At 39.5% G+C, this 21,476-nt stretch overlaps 1 protein-coding gene across 4 annotated transcripts in view; it reads right to left on the reverse strand.

Annotated features, from left to right (window-relative positions):
* Positions 1-21,476, reverse strand: part of LOC138750151 (puromycin-sensitive aminopeptidase-like) — a 273,946-nt gene that overhangs the window by 120,047 nt on the left and 132,423 nt on the right. For all 4 annotated transcript variants that reach the window (XM_069912291.1, XM_069912287.1, XM_069912288.1 and 1 more), the window contains 5 exons: positions 19,156-19,320; positions 17,349-17,453; positions 14,982-15,042; positions 12,164-12,273; positions 3,479-3,542 (listed from right to left, as the gene is read on the reverse strand). In XM_069912291.1, coding sequence (XP_069768392.1) covers positions 3,479-3,542; positions 12,164-12,273; positions 14,982-15,042; positions 17,349-17,453; positions 19,156-19,320 — 505 coding nt within the window. The remainder of the gene's footprint in view (positions 1-3,478; positions 3,543-12,163; positions 12,274-14,981; positions 15,043-17,348; positions 17,454-19,155; positions 19,321-21,476) is intronic.

The raw sequence follows: 21,476 nt of genomic DNA on the forward strand, positions 1-21,476 counted from the left end.
ACCATGAAAGTTTCGGTAATGCAGTTGGGGGAGATAACCTTTTTGTAGATCTTGCAACTAAAATTGCAGGAACTTTTAATGTAACCAATTGTTGGGTCTGCGGGGGTCCACGGATGTCAGAGCAATGGCCTTGGTGGGGGGAGCCCCTCAATTCATTGACAATGATTTCCCGAATTTGGACAACTAACCGAACGAGATCAAGAGAAACTTGGTCTCTCTCTAACGTCCCCTCTGGTTTTTAATGTCTCTCACGAACCGGCAAATACCCAGTAGGAAAAAGTCCCTGCAAGGCTGTATGGATTCGCATTTCGCCTGGTATTTTCACTTGGTTTCTTAAACCCCTGACTTGGTTCTTATCCACTGTTTTTAAAACTAATTGCCTACCCCTGTCTAATAGCAGTATTCAGTTTTGGAACTGTACCAGTTCCACCATCACAGGACCATACCAATCAAACCCCGTTCTTAAAAGAGTTTGGGAAAGGGGGTATGGAGTATCCCCAAATGGATTATTCTGGGTATGTGGTAATAAAGCTTATACTCGTCTTCCCTCACAGTGGAGTGGAACTTGTTTCCTAGGAATAATCCGCCCAGAATTTTTCCTCCTACCCCACGATCACGGTCATAAATTAGGAGTGAAGGTTTTTGATACATTGCACCGTCAGCCCCGCTCTAGCACGGTACATTTGGGACAATGGGGAGATGATTGCCCTCCAGAACACATAATTCAATATTATGGTCCCGCTACATGGGCTCAAGATGGATCCTGGGGTTATCGTACTCCTATTTATATGTTAAATCGCATTATTCGCTTACAAGCAGTCCTTGAAATTGTTACAAATCAAACAGCTCTAGCCCTGCAATTACTTGCATCCCAGCAAGGTCAAATGCGCTCTGCTATATATCAGAACCGACTGGCCCTAGACTATCTCCTAGCCACGGTAGGAGGTGTATGTGGAGAGCTTAATTTGACTAACTGCTGCTTACAGATTGATGATAATGGCCAAGCCATTTGAAAAATCGCTGATAATATTCGTACTTTGTCCCATGTACCGGTTCAAACCTGGCATCCTTTTGCACAATTAAATTGGATGGACAAATGGTTTGGGGGAACCTGGTGGCGTACCTTCTTGTGGGTCATCGGAGGTATTTTATTCCTCCTACTTATTTTGCCCTGTATTATTCCCTGTCTACGCAGCCTGGTGATTTCCATGGTCCAACAGGCTATGCAACCAGGGGGACTGGGAGACCCCGTTAGAATTTTACTTCAGCACGAGATTAATGTATCATGAAACGTTTCTCTTCCCCAGGTTAAAATCCCCATTCATATCTATATATATTACACACATTTTAAAGAGAGAAAGGGGTGGATTGTTATATAGAGAATTTAGGTTAAAATGACTTAAGTTAAAATGTGATGATTAATCATAAAAAGGGAAGCCAGAACGGACAGGGAGCTTACTAGCAGCCAAGGACAAAAGGTTCAGCTGGATATGTTTTTTTTAAACCTATCTTTTCATGGTCATAGTGAGAGACATGCAGGAGACAAAAGATTGATAAGAAGGGTGAGAAACAGAATTTAGTGTATGTAGAGTTCACAGCGTACGTAACGAACGTGATAATTAAAAATGCAGTTATACTTAGAATGCTTTTGCAATACTAACCAATTAAAACAGTATTAATAAGAAGGGGAAGGGCAAACAATAAGAGTATAAAAATCAATGCACTGTATGTATCGGGGCTTAACTGGTGAGAAGCCAGTTGAGTCCAACTCTGCAGACTTGTAAATAAAGCTTGTCGTGTCATCAGTTTTAAAGAGACTCATGTGTGAAAAGTTTTATTTCTGACAGTTAGTGTTTGGGAAAATACCAATAAAGGTGTCGAGAAGCTTGAGAAGGAAACCAAAACAGCAGAGAGTACCTCAGACCAATACATAATAATTTCTAGACTGATAAGTCATGAGGTACTCGTGAAAGAAGAAAATTAAAGTTTAAAAATCTTTCTGAATCTTCACTCTCAAGTTTGGAAATACAATGCACAAATTTATAAAAAAGTTTATTAACATGGAGTGGAGGGGCGATTAACATGGAGTGGAGTGGAGCCATTAGGAGATGGCGTCGTCAGGAGTTTCTTCCTGACTCCAACATCTCTTCCAGCATGTGCCTTGGGAGGCGATTATGATGTCACAATGCACCAGGTGACTGAGTCATACTGCCCTTAAAGGAGCACACAGAATTTGAATAAAAACATTTGTTAACGACCATCAGTGTGGTGGCAGTGATTTATTCAGCTGGTCAGAGAGCCACAATGGAAAGCAAACAATTCATAAGCTTGATGTCACCATGAAGATGAAACAAAGGAATTCTTGTAAAAAAAATCACAAAGAAAAATGGAAATCTCTCAGCTCAAGTTTCCTAAGAAGAAAACTGAAAAACAACAAACCCAACATCTTGGTACTTGCCAATCATCATTTCCTTTCCACTTCAGAAGACCCATCTTCTGAGCTACAATTCTAAGAGCAGGAGACCTTTTAACCTCACACACCTTGAAGTCCTCAGGCCCGAAGTATTGCTTATCTATATTCATCTTTGCTATATAAAGTATGCTGTTTGACCTGCTGAATTTCTCCAGCTTTACGTTTTTACTTCTCACATAAGAGATCATTTTCCATGATTGATTCTAGAGTACAAACATCAATCAGCGATCCATTCAGTTTAATCCAATGCAGTCATTACACATGCATTGTGTTGTTTGGTTGGTGGACATTAAATCCCAGTGCAACAACAGTCCACTGCATTTTAATGCTGGTGATTACTGTTATCCACCTATTATGCTTTATACAAAGCTATTATGTTTTATCTCCTCTATCTTTTCCCTGGGAGAAGGACAATGCAAATTCAATGTAAAAACTGTACTGGAACACCACAAGGAATTCGCAACTCACTTCAACATCACAAAGTGAACAAGTGTATGAGTGAACAAGTGTGTGAGATGCAAACTCACTTAGTAGTTACTTTCAGCTGGGGATAGTAGAAAGGCACCAATTTCCAATCTTTAAAAAATAAAATGCAAATTGTGGCTTTGCCAGCAACGTTCATAATCTTTAAATGAATTTGCAAAATGTACAGATCTTGTTTGGGCACAGTGGCAGAATAGTGAAACTACAGCTACTACTATTTCCACGTTGTGAAGACTGGTTGCTGTTGTAAAATTTTAAAATATTTAATTCCTTAATGCCTAATATTTTCATTGAGAATAAAAATTCTCAAGCAAATTGTCATTTTTGTGGATTAAACAAGAGATGATATAATTGTAAACATTTGAGGATCCCAGCAACTTGGATTAAAGTATATATAGAAAATTAACAAGTATGATTTGTAATATTCCACGAAAAAGAAAAATGTCCATTTCTGGAATAAAGGTTTCTCAAAATTAGATAAAGAGGTTTCTTAATATTGAAAGAAGCAACACAAGTTCTTACCACTAAATGGTCCACTGGCACAGAATTTCTTCTGTGAAATTTTCAAAATTCTGTCATCTCTTTCCTGAAAAAGAATTTTAGTTTATTTTTGGATACCAATGTAGCTAATGCCATGAAGAAAACAAAGTTTAGGGTTTTGTGACAAGATTCTAATCTCAACTATCTTCCCCGTCTATCCCTCAATTGGTGTTGAGGGCGGGGTAGCCTGTGCAGTCATGACAAACCCATAAAATCTTTGTGATAAGTATCTTGAATGTTGTGTGTAACTGTGGTTAAGTGTTAAATGTGGGGGTTGGAGAGGGAGATGAAAAGAACTTGAATTCTGCTGAAAACTCTACATTGTGGTTAATTGATACTGTTAACATTGAACCTGATAATGTTGATAATTGTTTGAGTTCAAGTTTGGAAAATCATAAAAATTCAAAAAAATTCCAATCTCAGTTTCTTATCTGCAATACATTTAAGTAGAATGAAGAAACTGAAGTTATTTGAATGGGATCCATAATGCCAGCAATTCCACAAGTGCCAAAAAGAAAATATAGCATTTTACAGAAAGGTTGGATAGTGAGAGAGATTTGCAGAAAGTCTGAAAAAACAAGAATATTTTCAGTCTCCTAGAGAAAATTGATCATTCGCACTGAACAAATGGGAATTATTGCCCCATGATGGCTCAAAGTGGAGTATCCAGAAAGGCAGGGAGCAGTTGGCGCTACATTAAGACTTGCTCTAGAGCATCTCGGATACAGAAAAGGTGATAGATAATACATTTAGTAAGTTCATCATGTTGCTGGTCTATAAAAAAAAGCGACAAGTAACCACTTTAAAGGGCAGTATGTGTAAGAGTCCCCTGTTATCAATCGCCTCTAACAGATATATCATTTTGGATTGTACTGTATTCATTGGGGGAGTGGTGGAATGGGGGTAGTGGTGGATTGTTGGCCTCTTAAGCAGCTAGGTTTGTAGCAGTACAATTGGCTCTCAACAGCAGGGGAGAGAAAAGTCTAGACAAGCAGAAGAGGAAGTGGACTAGTTAATGAGGTAAACAAATGCTTCTGTGACCAAGAGTAATGCTCAAGAATGATACATTGCCTTCTTTGTGCCAGGGTCTGGGTTCTCTCAGATTGGGTACAAAACATTTTGAAGCACGAGGAAAAACAGAGATTGTAGTACATGATGGTGCTGACAACATTGATAGAAAGAGGGACACAGTAATATAAAATGCTCTTAAGGAGTTAAGTTGAGGTTAAAAAGCAGGACTTCCAGGGTCATAATTTCAGAATTGCTCTTTGTGCCACGAATGAGTGAGGGTACGAAGAACAGGACAGATGAACCAGTGGCTAAAGAATGGTTGCATAGGACAGTATTTTCTGTACTTAGATCATTGGCATCACTTCAGATTATATTGAGAAGGGTTGTGGCTCCCTACCTAGGACACAACAGCTGCCAATCAAGGTTTGGTTCTGCCCCACCCATAAGTGCACACCTTACTGTTGGACCCATGTAAATTACCTGTATTGATTGGACTCTTAAGCCTGTGTGTACTCAGCCTTGAGCTACTGGCTGTTGTAATTTGATTAACCCTCCTGGTACCAAGCCATTGGTGCTGGAGAAGCACTGTTTAAAAGGATTGGGAGGTTCAGTGTCCCTTGTAGCATAGAGCTGCGCCTGCATTGAGTCAAGGGGTGATGGATTATTTGTGTTCAGAGTCGTTGCCTTTGAGAGCTACAAAACCTTTTGCCTCACTCACAATTGGTGCTGTGAGCAGGATCTCAGGAGTCTTGGCTAGACACAGCATAGACAAGAGAAAGGGATTTGAGCACTTGGACAGCTTGAGGCAGGCGACAATAAAACAGTAGACTGGTCTGAGCATCTTGGTGAGAAACTGGGGAACCATGTGGTCTCCCTCCTTCAGAAGATGGAGTGCCTTTTGGCTGTTTGTATCCCTCCTGAAACACCAGGCCATGATTACTAACCAGATCCAGCATTTATGCAGCCAGAAGGACAAGGAGCTAGAAGAGCTCCGGCAGCGCTGCTGCATGCTGCAGGAGACAGTCCAGACTCAAGCCAGATCTCGAGGACAGAGGAAATGGAATCGCCTGCAGGTTTGGCTGGCAGCAGAGCCTTGTAACAAGCTGGATGCATGAATGGGGGAATGGAGATATATGGTTAAACAGTGACAAGAAGGGGGTGCCCAAGTAGCCTATGTCCCACAGCCACTCTTTCCCCCTATGTATCCAAACTCTTGCAAGCTCGACCATCATCATCTGGTCCCAGGACCACCAGAGAGGAGGATGGAGTAGACTAAGTTGCAGAGGGGCATGGTCATGGTCACTCCAAGGTCACAGAGACGCGGGATTTCTTCCCAAATGAAATGACTGATTGTTACTACCAACGGCCTGGTGAGCATCTGGCCGTATGGCTGCTCTGGCTGTGGGATGAGGGGCCCTCCCAACTTGAGCCTTTCTCACTAAGAGGCAAACGCTCTGGTGAGCTTCTCTGACCAACAAAGCATCACCAATGCCCTTCAGGCACCACAGCCAGAGATCCAGGATGACATTATCCTGTGAGATTGGGTAGTAACTGCAGTGAGGGTCAGGTATCCCACCTTCCTGGAGTGGAAACTACACAGCCACAGCAATGGGGTGCAGGAAGTGAGGACATCTGAGCTATTAGAGAGTGAAAGCAGGCCAACAGCATCTACCAGGGAGCCTACGACCGGTGCTGTAGCAGGATACCTGGTCACCACCACACTCCCCAATTTAAAGTCAGTAGTCCTGCCCCTCATGGCACCATTATGGGATGCCATCACCCTCCTAGAAAGGCTAGAATACATACAGGGAGGGCACCCACCCAGGAGAGCAGTGGGGACTGGAAACGCTTTGCCTCCCCATGCAGGTAGCCTAGGGCAGCTCCAGTCGACAATGAAAATGGAGGCAGACCCCCTCCCCCCTCCTATAAGATGAAGATTGAGGAAGCAGGTTTGATATGTCTCAAAGGCGAGAACTCTGGACAGTTTTGATGGGGATTTTATTTACAGAAGGTAACAGATGGTAATAGATGCCACACTTGCAGTTTACAGCAGCCGTGGGAAAGTAATAGCGAACAATCAATAATGAATATGGGGAAAGCAGTGTGGGAACAAAATACACATAAATTGGTACATACAATGATCAAGGAAAAATCACTACGATGCCCCACCTTCCCTCAACTCAGTGCAGGTTCAGCTCTATGCTATAAGGAACACTAATTAAATGCTCCCAACCCTTTTAACAGTGCACACCTTACCAACAGTTTCTCCAGCACCCTTCCACAATTCTGGGCTTGGAGTGAGGCAAGGTGGTCCCAAGCTGGCAAAGAGAGAGAACAAAGAGCACATGGCACATTTATAGTTTTAGAGGTCCAGATCAAGATGACAGCAGGGTCAGTGTCTGGAAGATTAATTCAATTACTACAGGCAAGGCCCAAGCCTAAGTACAGGAGGGCTGGAGAATCCAGACCAGGTAATTTACATGGTTACAACAGTAAGGTGTACACTAATGGGTGGGGATGGAACTAAACTTTGATTGGCAGCTGGTGTGTCCTCCAACTAGGTAGGGTGCTATCTCGTGACAACCACAACCCATTTCAATACACAGGAGGACAAGGAGGACAAACTGCACCCAAATTAGGAAGGGGAGCGAGGAGGTTTGCTCATATTTTAGTGGGGAACGTGAATCGTCGCATGGAACTATATTAACGTGGGTGAGGGAAGGGGAGGGCCACCAGCCTGATGTACCGCACATTCCAAATGGGGATTTGGGAGAATGCCAGAGCAGTATTTGGGAGATATTCTGGAGCTGGTGTCACTTAAATGCACAGTAATTGTGTGGTAGGCCTCAAAACAAGCATAATCAGCATAAATTCGAGGAATAGATTATGTGAGCAAATTGTAAAAAAGTGCATGAATAATAGGGTTGTGGAGGATTTTTTTTCTTTACCAACACTGATTTTGATTGCCTTAGTGAAAGGGATACAGATGGGTGAAATTTGTTAAGAGTATTCAAAAGAGTTTTTTAGGACAATATTTAGACAATTTTAAATTTAAATGTAAATTTAAAAGTAACAGGCCCTTCATACCACCTAATTAAAATGTTACGGAAGCCAGAGGACTCCAAAACCCAGCAGCAATAGATATGAAAGGGTTACTTAAACAAAAGTTGCTTTTAATTATCTTTGCACATGAAAACAGAATCAAATTTTAACATTACTATCAACTTACTTAACCCTCCTCTAATTCTAAGCCCATGTGTGTGAAATGCGTATATAAGTATAGAAAAGTTCTTTGGTTCACAGTCCAATGCCACTGGTTGCAGGCAATTCTTGTACTGTGCAGAGACGTTAGCATTAATAAAATTCACCAGTCTTTGGTGCTTAACAGACAAATGGTTACAACTCAGGAGGGTTCTTGTTGGTTTTCAGAGAGCAATTCCTGTTGTTCTAGGACATCTGCACCTGATTCTGAAGAAACTTGCCCCCTTCAGGGTTCTCTTTCTTTCAGGCAGCTAGTTTTTTTCTTCTACCAGGCAATCTTCCAAAGCTTGCCACCTTGTCCCTCTGGAACCTAAAGACACTTTCAGGTGCTCCACGGATGATCATGCGCCAGCAGTCGCAGTTGGGGGAGTGCAGGTGGCATTTTTACTTTCATCCCCAAGGTTACACTAAAACAACATAATGTTCTAGCCTGGGAGATTAAGATGGGAGGGCTACATCATAGATAATTGCAGAGCAGAAAATTGCTTGAGATAAATCTTATGCAAAGAGTCTATCAAAGAAAGCCAACTCTTGTTCAGTGTAACAATGTTGATCTATATAAACAAAAGAGACTGGACAGTAGGAGTCAGTCTTGGGGAATAGCTCACCGAGCAGGTGACCTATGAACTAATGACTGGACCAGAGCTCTGTTAAGCTTTATTCTTGTGCTATGTAATAAACTGATTGTGAAACCAAATACCTTCTCCTATCACTTCATTCAACGAGTACGCTGGACTCAGATGACACATAGACCAAATTGAGGGTAGGGTAAAGCCAGAGTCCAACACCCACCTCGCCTGCCTGACTCGCGCTGCCAGTCTTTCCCCCCTCTCCCGGTCGACTCACTCTGCCTGTCTCTCCCCCTCGCCCGCCAGACTTGTGCTGCTGGTGCTGTGTGTGAAAAAAAAACACAAACCCAGAGTCGATGGCAGTCGCCTGGAAGCCTGGCTGCTTTCAGCTGCTATGGGGGATAATCCGAGCAGGATATTACACCTACTGGAGAAGGGTTAGGTAAATAGATCTCCTAGCTGGGTATTCCAGTTTCAGATGGCCATCCTACATCCACACAGGAGAACAATCAATTATTGTGGCCACCTACAAGTGGCTTAAGTTTCTGTTTCTCTTCTCTTTCACTCCCTCCCTCTGAGAGCAGAGCTGTTCCTCCTGCAAAGATCACATGCTCTCCCAGACAAGCTGCTGCCTTATGTTATTACTTTGTTGCCTTTTATAAAATAACACTGCAAAAGTCCTCCAAAAATTCTGTGTTTAAAATGTTTGTGTGTAACCTGCTCTAACAATCATCCCAAACCATCTCTAAATACTCTGTCACAATAGCCAACTGACCTATAGTCCCCAGAAGGTTTTGAATTGTGCGAAGAAGCCAGAGCACCCTGAGGAAACCCATACTAAACGCAGTACTTGGCCTCATTTTAGGAATTGAAGCTGCACAAGTGGTACAAATGCCATTTGGTGTGGGGTGGGAGAGGAGGGAGGGGACACTTTGGGAAAAGTGACCATAAGGTAGATATGGAAAAGGTCAAGGTAAGTCATTGTTAAATGGGAAATGGTCAATTTCAATTGCACAAGAGAGGACTTTGTAAAATAACATCTGAAAACTGCAAATCTTTTAAAGAGAGTTCAGAGCCAGCTTTTTCCTAATAGGAATGAATGGTAAAGGCACTATGATAAGGGATCCTTGGGTGACAAAGATACTGAAGATTTGATTGGAAAAAAGGAGTCAGATAATATAAAGGTTTACAGTATTACTAGGAAGTGAATGCAGATGTATAAGTTTGTGACTGAAACAAAACTGATGAGGAGAGGATGTTCAAGACTGCAATAGGATATAGATCAGATGGAATTTAATTTGGATAAAAATAAACAGATGCACTCAATGTCATGTAGGATACAACACATACACATGCACACAGTGAATGGTAGTGGTGCAAGTCCATAATGCTGCAAATTTCACCGAATATGGCATTCATTTTTCTATAGGTCAGGGTATAAAAATATTAAAGCTGTGATGTTACATTGCAACTTTGCAAAACACTAGTGAGGCTATGTAGTTAAAAAAGAAAGTCTACAGATGATGGGGTCGAGTGCAAGGCACAAACTTAAATTTAGACATGCAGCACACTAACAGGCATTTTCAGCCCATGAGCCTGTGCTGCCTAATTATGCTCAAATGACCTACAATACCAATATGTTTTAAAGGATGGAAGAAAACCAGAGCTCCCAAAGAAAACTCATGTAGACACAGGGAGAACCTACAAACTCCTTAAAGACTTTGGGGGAATTCAAACCATGGCTCTGAATGCAGACACTGCAACAGCATTTGTGCTAATTGCTAGGCTAATAGTGCTGTCCCAAAAGTGCTGGAGAAACTCAGTAGGTCATGCAACATCTCCAATTTCTGTTAAACTCCTCCCCCTCAAGTTTCTCTCTTTTCCTATCCCTCCACTTCTAACTCCCCACACACTTCCCTCTCCTAACAGAGTGCAGCCCTTTCCCATCACTTTTCAGATTTTTCACTTTTAACTTTCCCACCTATATATATCTATGACCCATGAGGCTGTGCTCCTCCTTCCACTCTTCTTCCACCCCCTTTCCCTCTATCTTTTTATTCAGGCACTTGCCTGTTTTTTGCTCCTACCCTGATGAAAGGCTCAGTCCTGAAACATTGGTTACCGTTTACTTCACGTAGATTCTTGTTAACCACCAGAAGAATTTCACTAGCACCTCTGTGTATTGCATTAGTGACACCGCTCTGGGAATATTAGAGCTCTAGTCGTGACACCACAATGGAAGGAGTGCAGAGAACAGGCACCAGGTCATTGTCCGGATCATGATTCACTGGGTTTACTTTTTATGAAGTACTGTTGAACACTCAGTAGACACTGAGATTTAGTAAATATAAAGTGCTGGAAGAACTCAGCAGTTCAGAGAGGAGGAAAACTTCTTCAGGGTAGGCATCCCTTGAGGAAGGGCTCAGGCCCAAACCATTGGTTATATGGACCCTGAAAAACAAACCCAACCACAATGCCCTTTCAACAGCAAATACTAATAAGAAGTACTTATGGAAAAACATGAAAATCTGCAGACACAGCAGTTGAAGTAAAAACATAAAGCTGTAGAAAATCAGCAGGACAAAGTGTCCTTTATAACTGACGTTTTGGATAAGCTCTTCATCAAGGTTCAGTATATATTTATTTACGACCATGTCTTCAGCATCATGCTCAGATCATTTCTTAGGTCTCTCATATCTGCTTCCCCATTTCCTGATAGTGTGGAGGCCTATAGAGGACCTCACTGGTAAAATTATCACTTTTTTTGTTACTAAGCTTCACCCATCAGGCCTTATTTAAAGAACCTTCTGAAATATCATCCTCCTTACTGCAGAAATGTAGTCTGTGATTAATACTATGGAGTCACCTCTTACATACTCAAATGAAGATTCTATATCCTGGAACATTCACTACCCTATCTATCTTTCAAGCCTCTCCATTACAGTAACAATGTCATATTCCCATTTTAATTATTGTCCTCAGTTATCAGCTTTTCTGATCAACGCCTTTGTGTTAAAAATAGGGGCAATCCAATCCACATGTCAAAAAGATTAGTTTTCCTTCTATATTTGTTGGTTCCTCACATCCTATTGTACTCTTCTTCTGTGTCTCATTACCCAGGCAAATTAGTTTAACTCTCAACAGCACTAGTAAAGCACAAGGACTCTGGAATCAGTCTGGTGCAGAGGAGGCTCATCAAGTTACTTCCATAGATGAGTGGATTAGCCTTTGATGAGTGATTGTCACCTAGGACTATAATCACTGGAATTCAGAAGAATAAGAGGGAAAATGATAGAAGTTATAGGCATGAAAGTGGTTTCCACAGGTAGGTGAGACCAGAACTAGGGGACATAGCCCCAAGAGTCAGGAGAGTAGATTTAAGATAGAGCAGTGAATCTGTGGAATTCTCTGCCCAAGGAAGCAGTGGAGGCTAACATATTACATACATTTAAGACAGATAGGTGTTTGCAAAATAAGGGAATTAAGGGTCATGGGAAAAGACAGAGAGGGAACTGAGGCAATAGCCATGATCTTATTTAACAGTGGAGCACCTACCCTAGAAGTGGTCCTAGTGATCCAAAACTTTAAAGGCCTCCCTTCTAACCATCACTCCAGCCATGTATTCATCTATCATATCCCTTTATTTGCTAGAACACTGGAGGTAATTCAGAGATTACAACCTTCAATTCCCTTTGAGCTTCCCAAGTTCAAAATCCAGGACCTCATCCATTATTTTACCTGTCATAGTGTGGCAAGTTTACCTGCAATGCACTCTTTCCTTGTCTCGCCAAAGGCATAGATATATAGATAGAACTAAGTCACCTACCTGCTTTTCTTCAACACAAATGAGTGGAAACCCCATCTGTTTTGTCCATGAGCTCATTACAGTATTAATAGGCTTTCCACTGGCTTGTTCCAAACAGTGCCAAAGATCCTCTGTGGAGAAAAAAAGATAAAATTATTTCACAAAGGGCCACTGATGTGCCCATTTCAAATTCCTGAAATTCTTAACTCAAAACAAATATCCAACCACATATAGTTGCTAATAGAAGTATGGAAGTTGGAGAGACAGCTCAATAGAGAATGGAGATATGAGTTGTATCTTCTAATATCTATATGACTTGTGGAAATAAAATAAGATGGGAATTGGCCATTTGAGACCTCAGGCCTGCTCTGCCATTGAACAAAATCAATGCTGTTTTACCAAAACTATTTTCCTGTCTTGGTTGGACAGGAATGGGGAAAAAATAAATTATCTTATTCAACCATGGAGTACAAATTATGCATTTAACCCAATTTACTTTCATTTTGAAAAATTGGTGGTGGGTAAACATCATCAAAGGATCCTGATATGCAGCATTATCTAATGTAGCATAGTGGTCAAGTTTTTCCTGGGTTGAAGGTCAGTGAAACCCTAATTCATTCCATTTAGTTGCAACTGAACTTCAAACAAATCTGTTAAACAGCTGTTACAATTCTAGATTTCCGATGCTAAAACACTCAAATTTAATCCAATTAATTAATTTTTTTTTCCAAAACACTAGCACAGAAATTCAGCACTAAACTCATGATTGACTGGGTGGAGAAATCCTTGCATCTGCCTGCATGTATAGCATGTACCTCAGAATACTAAAGTGTCAAGGCTGACAGTGCAAAATCCTTCATATTCACCATCATTGTACAAATCACTCTCCAATGCCAACAGGCTTCAATTATTTGCCCAACAACTCCCCCCACCTGACACTGACATTCTACTCCAAGCACCATTGCAAAAAAATTACTAAATATACACAGGGATATTGTGAAAGCTTTCCTGAAAAAGCATGACATTCCTAAGAATTTGTGAGAATCCCTGGCCAATAGTTACTTAAAATTTAATTATTACAGCACACAGAGAGTCAAAATATATATACTGTATGGCAGAAGGAAAGCACAATTTCCCATTCAATTCACATTCCCATCTGTCATATGCCTTCAATATCACCCATGGTAGAGTCTGCAGGCCACTCACCAGTCACATTCTTAGACCCCCAAAAGGATGACTGAAGATGACAAATCTAATGAAAAATTAATTTTTCAATTCTTCCATCTCAAGATATCATGTTTACCCTTCGAGGGAATGGAAATTAGGAATTCTAAAGCATCTGGTGTCATACAACAAAGCTCATTCTATACTTTGTCACTATATAGTTAAATTGTCTCTTTAAATTTAGTCACTATAATGTAAAATTGCTTACTGTTTTGTTGAACATACGACTGGCAACCAATATTAATTGGGCCAACAATTGGTTAGATTTATTTTCAAATTTGTTCTGCAGACAAAATGCATCGTATTTTCCAACCATTTTCATAGAACTCTGAACCCACACCTTTAAAACATTGTTTGTGTAACCCAAAAAGATGAGCAATTTGGCTCCCTACCCTTCATCACCATGACATTAGTTAAGGGGGCAGTCACTTGCATTTCAGAACAGCCCCTTTTCACTGCAGTCCAGCTATTCCACCAGGAACTACAGGTATACTAGAACCTTAAGAAAACACTCTACCAATCAAAAAACCTTTCATTTCAGAAGATGTTGCCTTTTGAGAACTAGCATCGACATTATTCAAACATTTTCAAAATTTAAGCTTACGACTGCATAAAATCTCAGAAGAATGCAGAAGCAGGCTGATTGATTCCTTGTGTCTGTGCTATGTGATTTAAAAAACCAATTTGTCCAACTTCTCAACTGTTGCTGCAGCCTATCTCCTCTCTGGAAAGCTATTTTCTTTTGAAAATTACTTTCAAGTACGCTTCCAGCCAGATTGTGACAGCTTGCTTACTGAAGATTATGAAATCATGAAGTAGTCTTTCACTCTAAAACTACAATAGTAGTTGTAGTTATAGCAAGAGGAGAAAAATTTAAAGGAACCTGAGGGGCAATTCTCTCCCCCCACACCACGCCACCCCCCACCCCTACTCTCTCCCCAGAGGCTGGTAGGCATCTGGAACAATCTGGCAGAGATTGTGATAGAGATGAATACAAGTGTAACTTTTAAGAGACAGTTAGATTGGTATATGGATAGGAAATTTATGAATGCAGACAAATGGCTCTAGGTTGGGGAGAGAACTAAATCAACATGGAAAGCTGGACTCAAGGATTTTTTCCATGCTGCAAAATTAATCACCGATGTTAACTATAAACCCATCAGTCAATATGAGTACACCTCTTCCCTCTGCAAGGATGCCACTACATTTTCTCAATTTTTCCATCTATATCACATTTAATCTCAAGATGTTGTTATTTTAGCCTTTTTCTCCCACTCCTGGCTCCATCAGCCCATCCCTACATATCTATTCTTCTGGCTTTCTTCTTCAGTTCACCTTTCCCATCCTCTCACCTCCCCTCCCTTTCCCCTGGTCAATTGATGTGGTTTCTTCCCCTCTTCCCTTGCTTCTCCCTCACTTCTGTATGCTGGCCATCTTCCCTCTGCACAGGGCCTGACCCAAAGCTATGACCATCCCTTTGCCTCCTCAGATGTTGCTTGGAGCCCTCTGGGTTCTTCTGGCAGTTTTTTTGTCGAGAAGGATAACTCTCTATTCTTCTTCCAAAAATCTACTCCACAAAGGCTTCCTCCACTGTTTTAAGTTGAAGATTGCTTACCTGTTGCTGCATTTTTATTCTGAAACGTTTTCAAGTACAAATGCATTCCTTTTCTGAAATCCTGTAGAGGCATATTTTTAAAAAATACAATTAGCTAATCAATGAAGGTAATAATTATAATATTGCACCCCAACCCAAAAACAAAATTAAAAATTATGATGAAAATAAGTTTATTCTGCTAACACACAAAATATGAATAAATTCAGAGGTAACTGCAGTCTTGCTTGTCTTTTCCTTGAACCATTTTTATTACATTTGCATCACCAAATCTTTGCAAATAAAAAGAAAATGAGTCATACCTGGCACTCACTGTAACATATTCTTAAAAAAAATGACAGCATTGCATCAAAATAACTAGAAACGTGCATTAAAGATCTCAGCTGATGGGCTAAATAATATCGCATACAATGACATTTTGTTTTGATAATGGAAGAGAAAACATGCCACATTTATGGCACAATCATATACTTTTCAAACTGAAAATTTAATATTTAATTGTGTAAGCTATTAAGTGTTATGGTTCAAAATATTTTCTTGTTTAAAAGTTTGCAAAAACAACAACTAAGGAAAATAGAAAGAATTGTAACTTGACTTTGAGGGATTTACATTTTCCTCAGCCCTCTGCCATGACGCAGATATACTCAGAGTTGTTATGAACTCCTGCACAAGACCTGATGCAACTGGGCCTACCTACGTGAAGTAGGACATGAAGATCTTATTATGTAACATTCAAGTTGAAGTATCTCATCATATATCTTGATGCCCACATGCCTGAACTATGTAAACATGTATTAAGAACAAGGGGATGATCTGTGCTTCCTCTACAATTCAATTTTGCATTGTAATAACAGACTGCAGAGTAATTTCTATAACCATTGGAAATCGGAAGTACACTGATAACAAGATTAAAGATCTTGAAACATTTTTTAATGTACTCTGCAGAAATGCAGATGATGATTACACATTCATTCTACTTGCTTCTGCCACCCCACCTGCTTCTTTCCTCAACTCTAGAACCAGTCGCATGATGCTTCATAACTTGACTTAAGACTGTGGACAAAGGAGGTCCGTGAATAATCATGACTCTGCTCCTGTAGCCATGAATTATGTAAAATCACAACATCAATCTAGCAAAACATGAAAAAGCTGCACCAGAAGAATTTTATTTTGACTTGTGAATCTCTATCCTACAATGTCAATAATACATTAACATTTTAAAGTTGTTCATAATACAAGGCTTTTCAAATACTGGCCCAATTGGGAGAGTAAATTGTTTTTATCAATTTTATTCTCAGTTAAATATATTTTAAAATATACTTTTGGTAATTCCATTTCAACTAATTATGCTGCAGTTTGAGCATGATGATGGATTAATTGATCACATCCATGATACTAATGCTACTGTTAAAAAATTATTTAAGATCTAGAAAGGCAATAACAGGTTTTTTTATTAAATATACGATAAAGGAAATTCTAAAATGTGCATTTTAATGAAGCATTCAAATTTATTGTAAACTTTTGTTTTCTTTCATCATTCCCAAGCTTTTATTTAATTACATTGTGTGTATATCTCATGTTATTCCTTATTCACATCTCCTTGGTTCCCCCCCTCCCCAAAAAGAAAAAACCTGTTTGGGTATAGAGTAGCTTGATAGCTGGAGGTACAATCAAATTATTACAAAGAAATACACACAAATACAATGTTGGAAATAAACAGAAGAGAAAGCTGCAAAGAGAAAAGACAGGTTAATACTGCAGGGATAGGTCTTTCATCAGAATTCTGTCCTGATGAACCACATATCCTACAGATTAATTTTTTTTCTCGCTCTCTACATGATTGATTATTCCATTATGTAGTTCTGGAAATTTCTTTATTTGCACTTTCATTTGACCTTTGACGAGGTAAGAACCTGGATAAGTAAGAATACATTTAACATTTTTAATGCCTTAAGAATGTTCCTGAGCACTTATAGACTCCCATTGTTGAGAAGTTGGGAAACATGGTTTCCTAGATTTTATAATTGAATCTCTGGAACAGGAATTGAGCCCATAATAATCCACTCATTCAGCCATGTAATCCTTAAAACATGGGGTGGGGTACAGTAGGAGATGAAAATAGCTGGGGATAAATATACCTACACCTTCCTCTCCTTCAAGACTTCAGTGCTACAGCATACAGTTCAGGTTTCTAATTTCAGATATCATTGTTCCAAAAATCAATAGAAAATTTTCAGCTTTCAAATGCAAACATCAGAAGTTGCATTTTTTAACTTTTTGAAAAGCTCAAATTCTACACATCTCAAATCTATTTGAAATGAAATCACAAAATCACAGTAACACACACTAATTATACTTAAAGAGTCTTACCACATCTCCAACATAATTGTGCAACATTCTAATTACTGATGCTCCTTTGCTATATGAAATTGCATCAAATATTTCATCCACTTCTGCTGGATGTCCTACAGTGACCTTTTTTTTTAAAAAAAGAAGAAACATTGCTTTAAGCATGTTTAAAAGATGAAGAATTTCAGACATAATGGAAGCACGCTTACTCTACAGGCCATGAATCTCAACTAAGTGGTACTTAAAAGTTAGTTGTATCAGGTTTAAATAACTATAATTTTAAATTTACATTTAGAACCTAAACTGCCTTTCAGGACTTCAAATGCCCCTAGAACTTCACAGTCAGAAGTCCCCTCCAACCATATGTAATTACAGCAGTAATGTAGGATGGACATTCTAAAAGCAATTGATAACAGCTAAATAAATTTGAGGGATAAAACCAAATGTTGAAGTGCAGGAACATGCTTTCCAAAGTGTAATACTTGTGCTGACCATATCAGATTAAACAAATCCCATCTGCTTGCATATGATCTTTACTTCTCTATTCCTGTTCCTATTGCTTTTTAAAATTTTTTATTTAAATTTGGTCTTACAGCACAAGCTATTTTGGCCCACAGGTTCGTGCTGTCCAATTTACATCCAATTAACCTACACTCTCACAGACACACGGAGAAAGTATTAACTCCTTATAGACTAAGCAGGATTGGAAACCCAGACCCAATTGCTGGCACTGTAAAGACGTGTACATATCTCTTAAAGGTTGCTATCATATCTGTGTGACAGAGTATATAGATATAAATTGGGAAAGGTAAATTGAGTAGGTCATATATAAACACTTTAAAACAGATCTTATTTAAAATATTGGAGATCTGCCCCATGTTAGACATTTCGAGGTCAACAGTCTTTGCAAGAGCTTTGGAGAGTGCCCAAGAGACTTCACTAGTGGATTGTTGTAATCAGGCCAGGGAAAAAAATCTCCCAAACTAAATTCCCTATCAAAGGCTCTATATCTGAATTTAATTACATTAATATTACACACCAGAAAACATTAAAGTGCTTCTATCATTGAAAGCTTCTATTATTGAAAAATAATATTTTGCATCATTTTGGAAACTTTGGGCTTGTAGCTGATCCTGCCAAATCTGACGTTTCATTCCAGGACATCAATACATTGCTAAGGATTGGATCAGGATTTTTACATTCAATTGTTATTTGGGAACTTTGATAAGAAAGTGTAGTTCTTAATTCTGGAAACAATCTCAATCATTATACAAACTGAACAGATTGCCTTCATATTCTTGACTTACAGAATGGTCAGTTATGTACTACCCATTGGAATATAACACAAAAAATCAAGAGAAAAATCTGCAGAAAGGTACAAAAATCATGTTTTAAAAAAAGTGATACAAAACAAATTTAAATTACACAGATTAGAAAGTAAGTTCAACAAATAATCACTTGACAAACTTTAAAATCCCTGTTACAAAAAGAAATATTTGTGGGTTGTAAGATTAATCATCAAAGTATTGTGGTGTAGCAGCAGCTACAATGAAGGATACTCACAACCATCAATGACTGATTATTTCAAATTCCACGTGCGCCCCTTTAAGGGCAGTGTGAGCTCTGCCCCCGTGAGGGCGCTGACGACATCATGCCTGCCTGATGCACATGCTGGGCTAAAGCCACGAGGCAAGGAGATCCCCCAACGGCACCATCTTCTCATGGCTGCCCCGCCACACGGCGGTACAAGCGGGGCCGGTTCGCCACGAGTATGTGCACCGCCACACAGGTGTCTGCAGAGAAAATTAAAGAAGTAAAGCAGCCTTACCTCAATTGGATGACTGCTGTCAAGAGCATCAAGTTCTAGCGCTCGTGTGTAGTCAGCAGATACAAACTGGGTCCAGATATCATATTCAGGGAAGCAGTAATCAACACATAAATACTCAATCCAAGAAGCAAAGCCTTCATTCAACCACAGATGAGTCCACCATTCCTACAATCATAGATATTCCATTTGAATGTACATTTTATATTTATATAATCACAGCACAATTTTTTTATTAAGTAGCCCCCCCCCCCCCGCCACCCGCCCCAATCCATCCCAGAACATGATGATGGCCACAGCATCCTTCCAGGGATGTCAGAACATAATGATGGCCACAGCATCCTTCCACCTATGTGAAACTTGCAATGTTTTAAAATACAAACTCAAACTGAAACAAAAACTTGGAAACTTTCCATACACTCAGAAAATAGTAAATACATCTGTCACAGACAGCAGCCAAGCACAATTATCCAAGTCTGTTTTGCCCTGCTGGGAAATTCATAGTCCATAAATCTTACTTGCTGTGTAACTATAATGTATGGACGAATGTTTCAGACCAATAGCTGTTCGCTTGAGGATAGAAAGAACAAATCTGGTAAACCAATATTTATTGGCCATATCATGCATATTCATTTGACACCATATGTAATGCATTTGTGGATTTCCCAATGATAATCTGGAAGCTTGTTGTTTTTACTTTTCTCTACAGTTAATTTTGGGCTCTATTTCCTTTAATCCCATTGAGAGTTATCAGCTTGGTAAAGGACAATTCCCATTGATGATTATTATATATGCTTATTCTTGATTTGAACACAATGTTATGATTATGAATACTCAACTAATGATGCACTTTCACATCACTGCCTTATTCCACAATTACATTTTTCAGAGCTGAATACATTCTAAAATGGCTTCCTCACTGACAACATACATTACTTCTTTTGTGATTATTTTAAAATGGTTAGAATTAAACAAAATTACTGCCTTTTGATTTTATATATCCATCTGAAGTACCAAAAGTAAATATACACTGGCTTTCTCTTAAAGTAGACTCCACAAGGAAAACTGTCTAGTTCTCAGTTTGTGCCTCCAGACACTGATTAAAAAGATAAAAGAGTATCTTTAGATTCCAGTGCTAAGATAAAATCCTGCTCCAATACATTATATTATATGCTCTCCTCAGTACACTAAAAGTAGAGGAACTCAGGTCATGCAGCAACCATGGAAAGTAATAATCTGTTGATGTTTCAGGCCAGAGTCCTCCTTCAGGGATACTAAAAAATCAGGCTGCTGCCAAATAAGATGGAAGGTGGTTGAGTGAGAGAAGGGGAGCACAACCTTGGAGATAATAGGTGCAAACAAGTGGGGGGGTGGTGGGGGAGAAGAAAGTAGTTGAGAGGTGATAGAGGCTGGAAAAGATGAAGGGGTGGGGCTAAGAAAGAAAGGTTACCATAAATTGTGGAATTAGATATTGATCTGGTTAAAGTCTGCTGAGATGAAATACAAAGTGTTCATCCAATTTAAAAATGGCCTTAGCCTTGCAATACTTGAAGCCATGGACAACAGATCAAGTATTGAGAACTGAAATGGTGCAAAACTCTTTAAACCAGAGGGCTGTGGTGGCTTTGTCATCAACTCTACTCAAATTATAGATTTGTGGGTGTTAAATGAATTGAAGGAAATGGGGAAAATGCTGGAAAAAGGTATTCAAGGTCGAAAAAAAGTAGTCTTGTTGAATGATCATTCTCAAGGGGCTTAATAGACTATGATATTCAGAATCAGAATTTATTGACATGAATATAATGCAAATATTGCTAAAAATTAAATAAGAATAAGTTAATTACTTCAAATTAAGAAAAAGTGAAGGAGAGTCCGTGGTTCATTATCCATTCAAAAATCAAACAGCCGAGGGTTAGAAGCTGTCCTTGCGTCGCTGGGCCCTTGTCTTCAGGCTCCTGTTCTTCCTTCCTAATGGTAGCAGCGCAAAGAGGACATGGCCTGGGTTGTGGAGTCCTTGAGGATAGAGGGTGCTTTCTTAAGACACTGCCTCTTGTAAATGTCCATGATGACACTGACCCAGTTCACAACTCTCTATCATCTTTTCTTGTCTTGTACATTAGCAACTCAATTCTAGACTGTCAGTGTACTTTATGTAACAAAGATAAAGATACATAACCAAAGTTTCAGACTTGAGCCCTACATCAAGGTATGAGAAAAATGAGGAGTCACGTGAAGGCTGGTAGGGTAAAACAAGCCCTCTCCAGAAAAGAAGAAAATAAGTCAAGAAAAGACAAAGTTCAACAAATATAAAATATAAGAAATAA

The sequence above is a fragment of the Narcine bancroftii genome (genome assembly GCF_036971445.1).
Source record: "Narcine bancroftii isolate sNarBan1 chromosome 12 unlocalized genomic scaffold, sNarBan1.hap1 SUPER_12_unloc_2, whole genome shotgun sequence".
Classification (NCBI taxonomy): Eukaryota; Metazoa; Chordata; class Chondrichthyes; order Torpediniformes; family Narcinidae; genus Narcine; species Narcine bancroftii.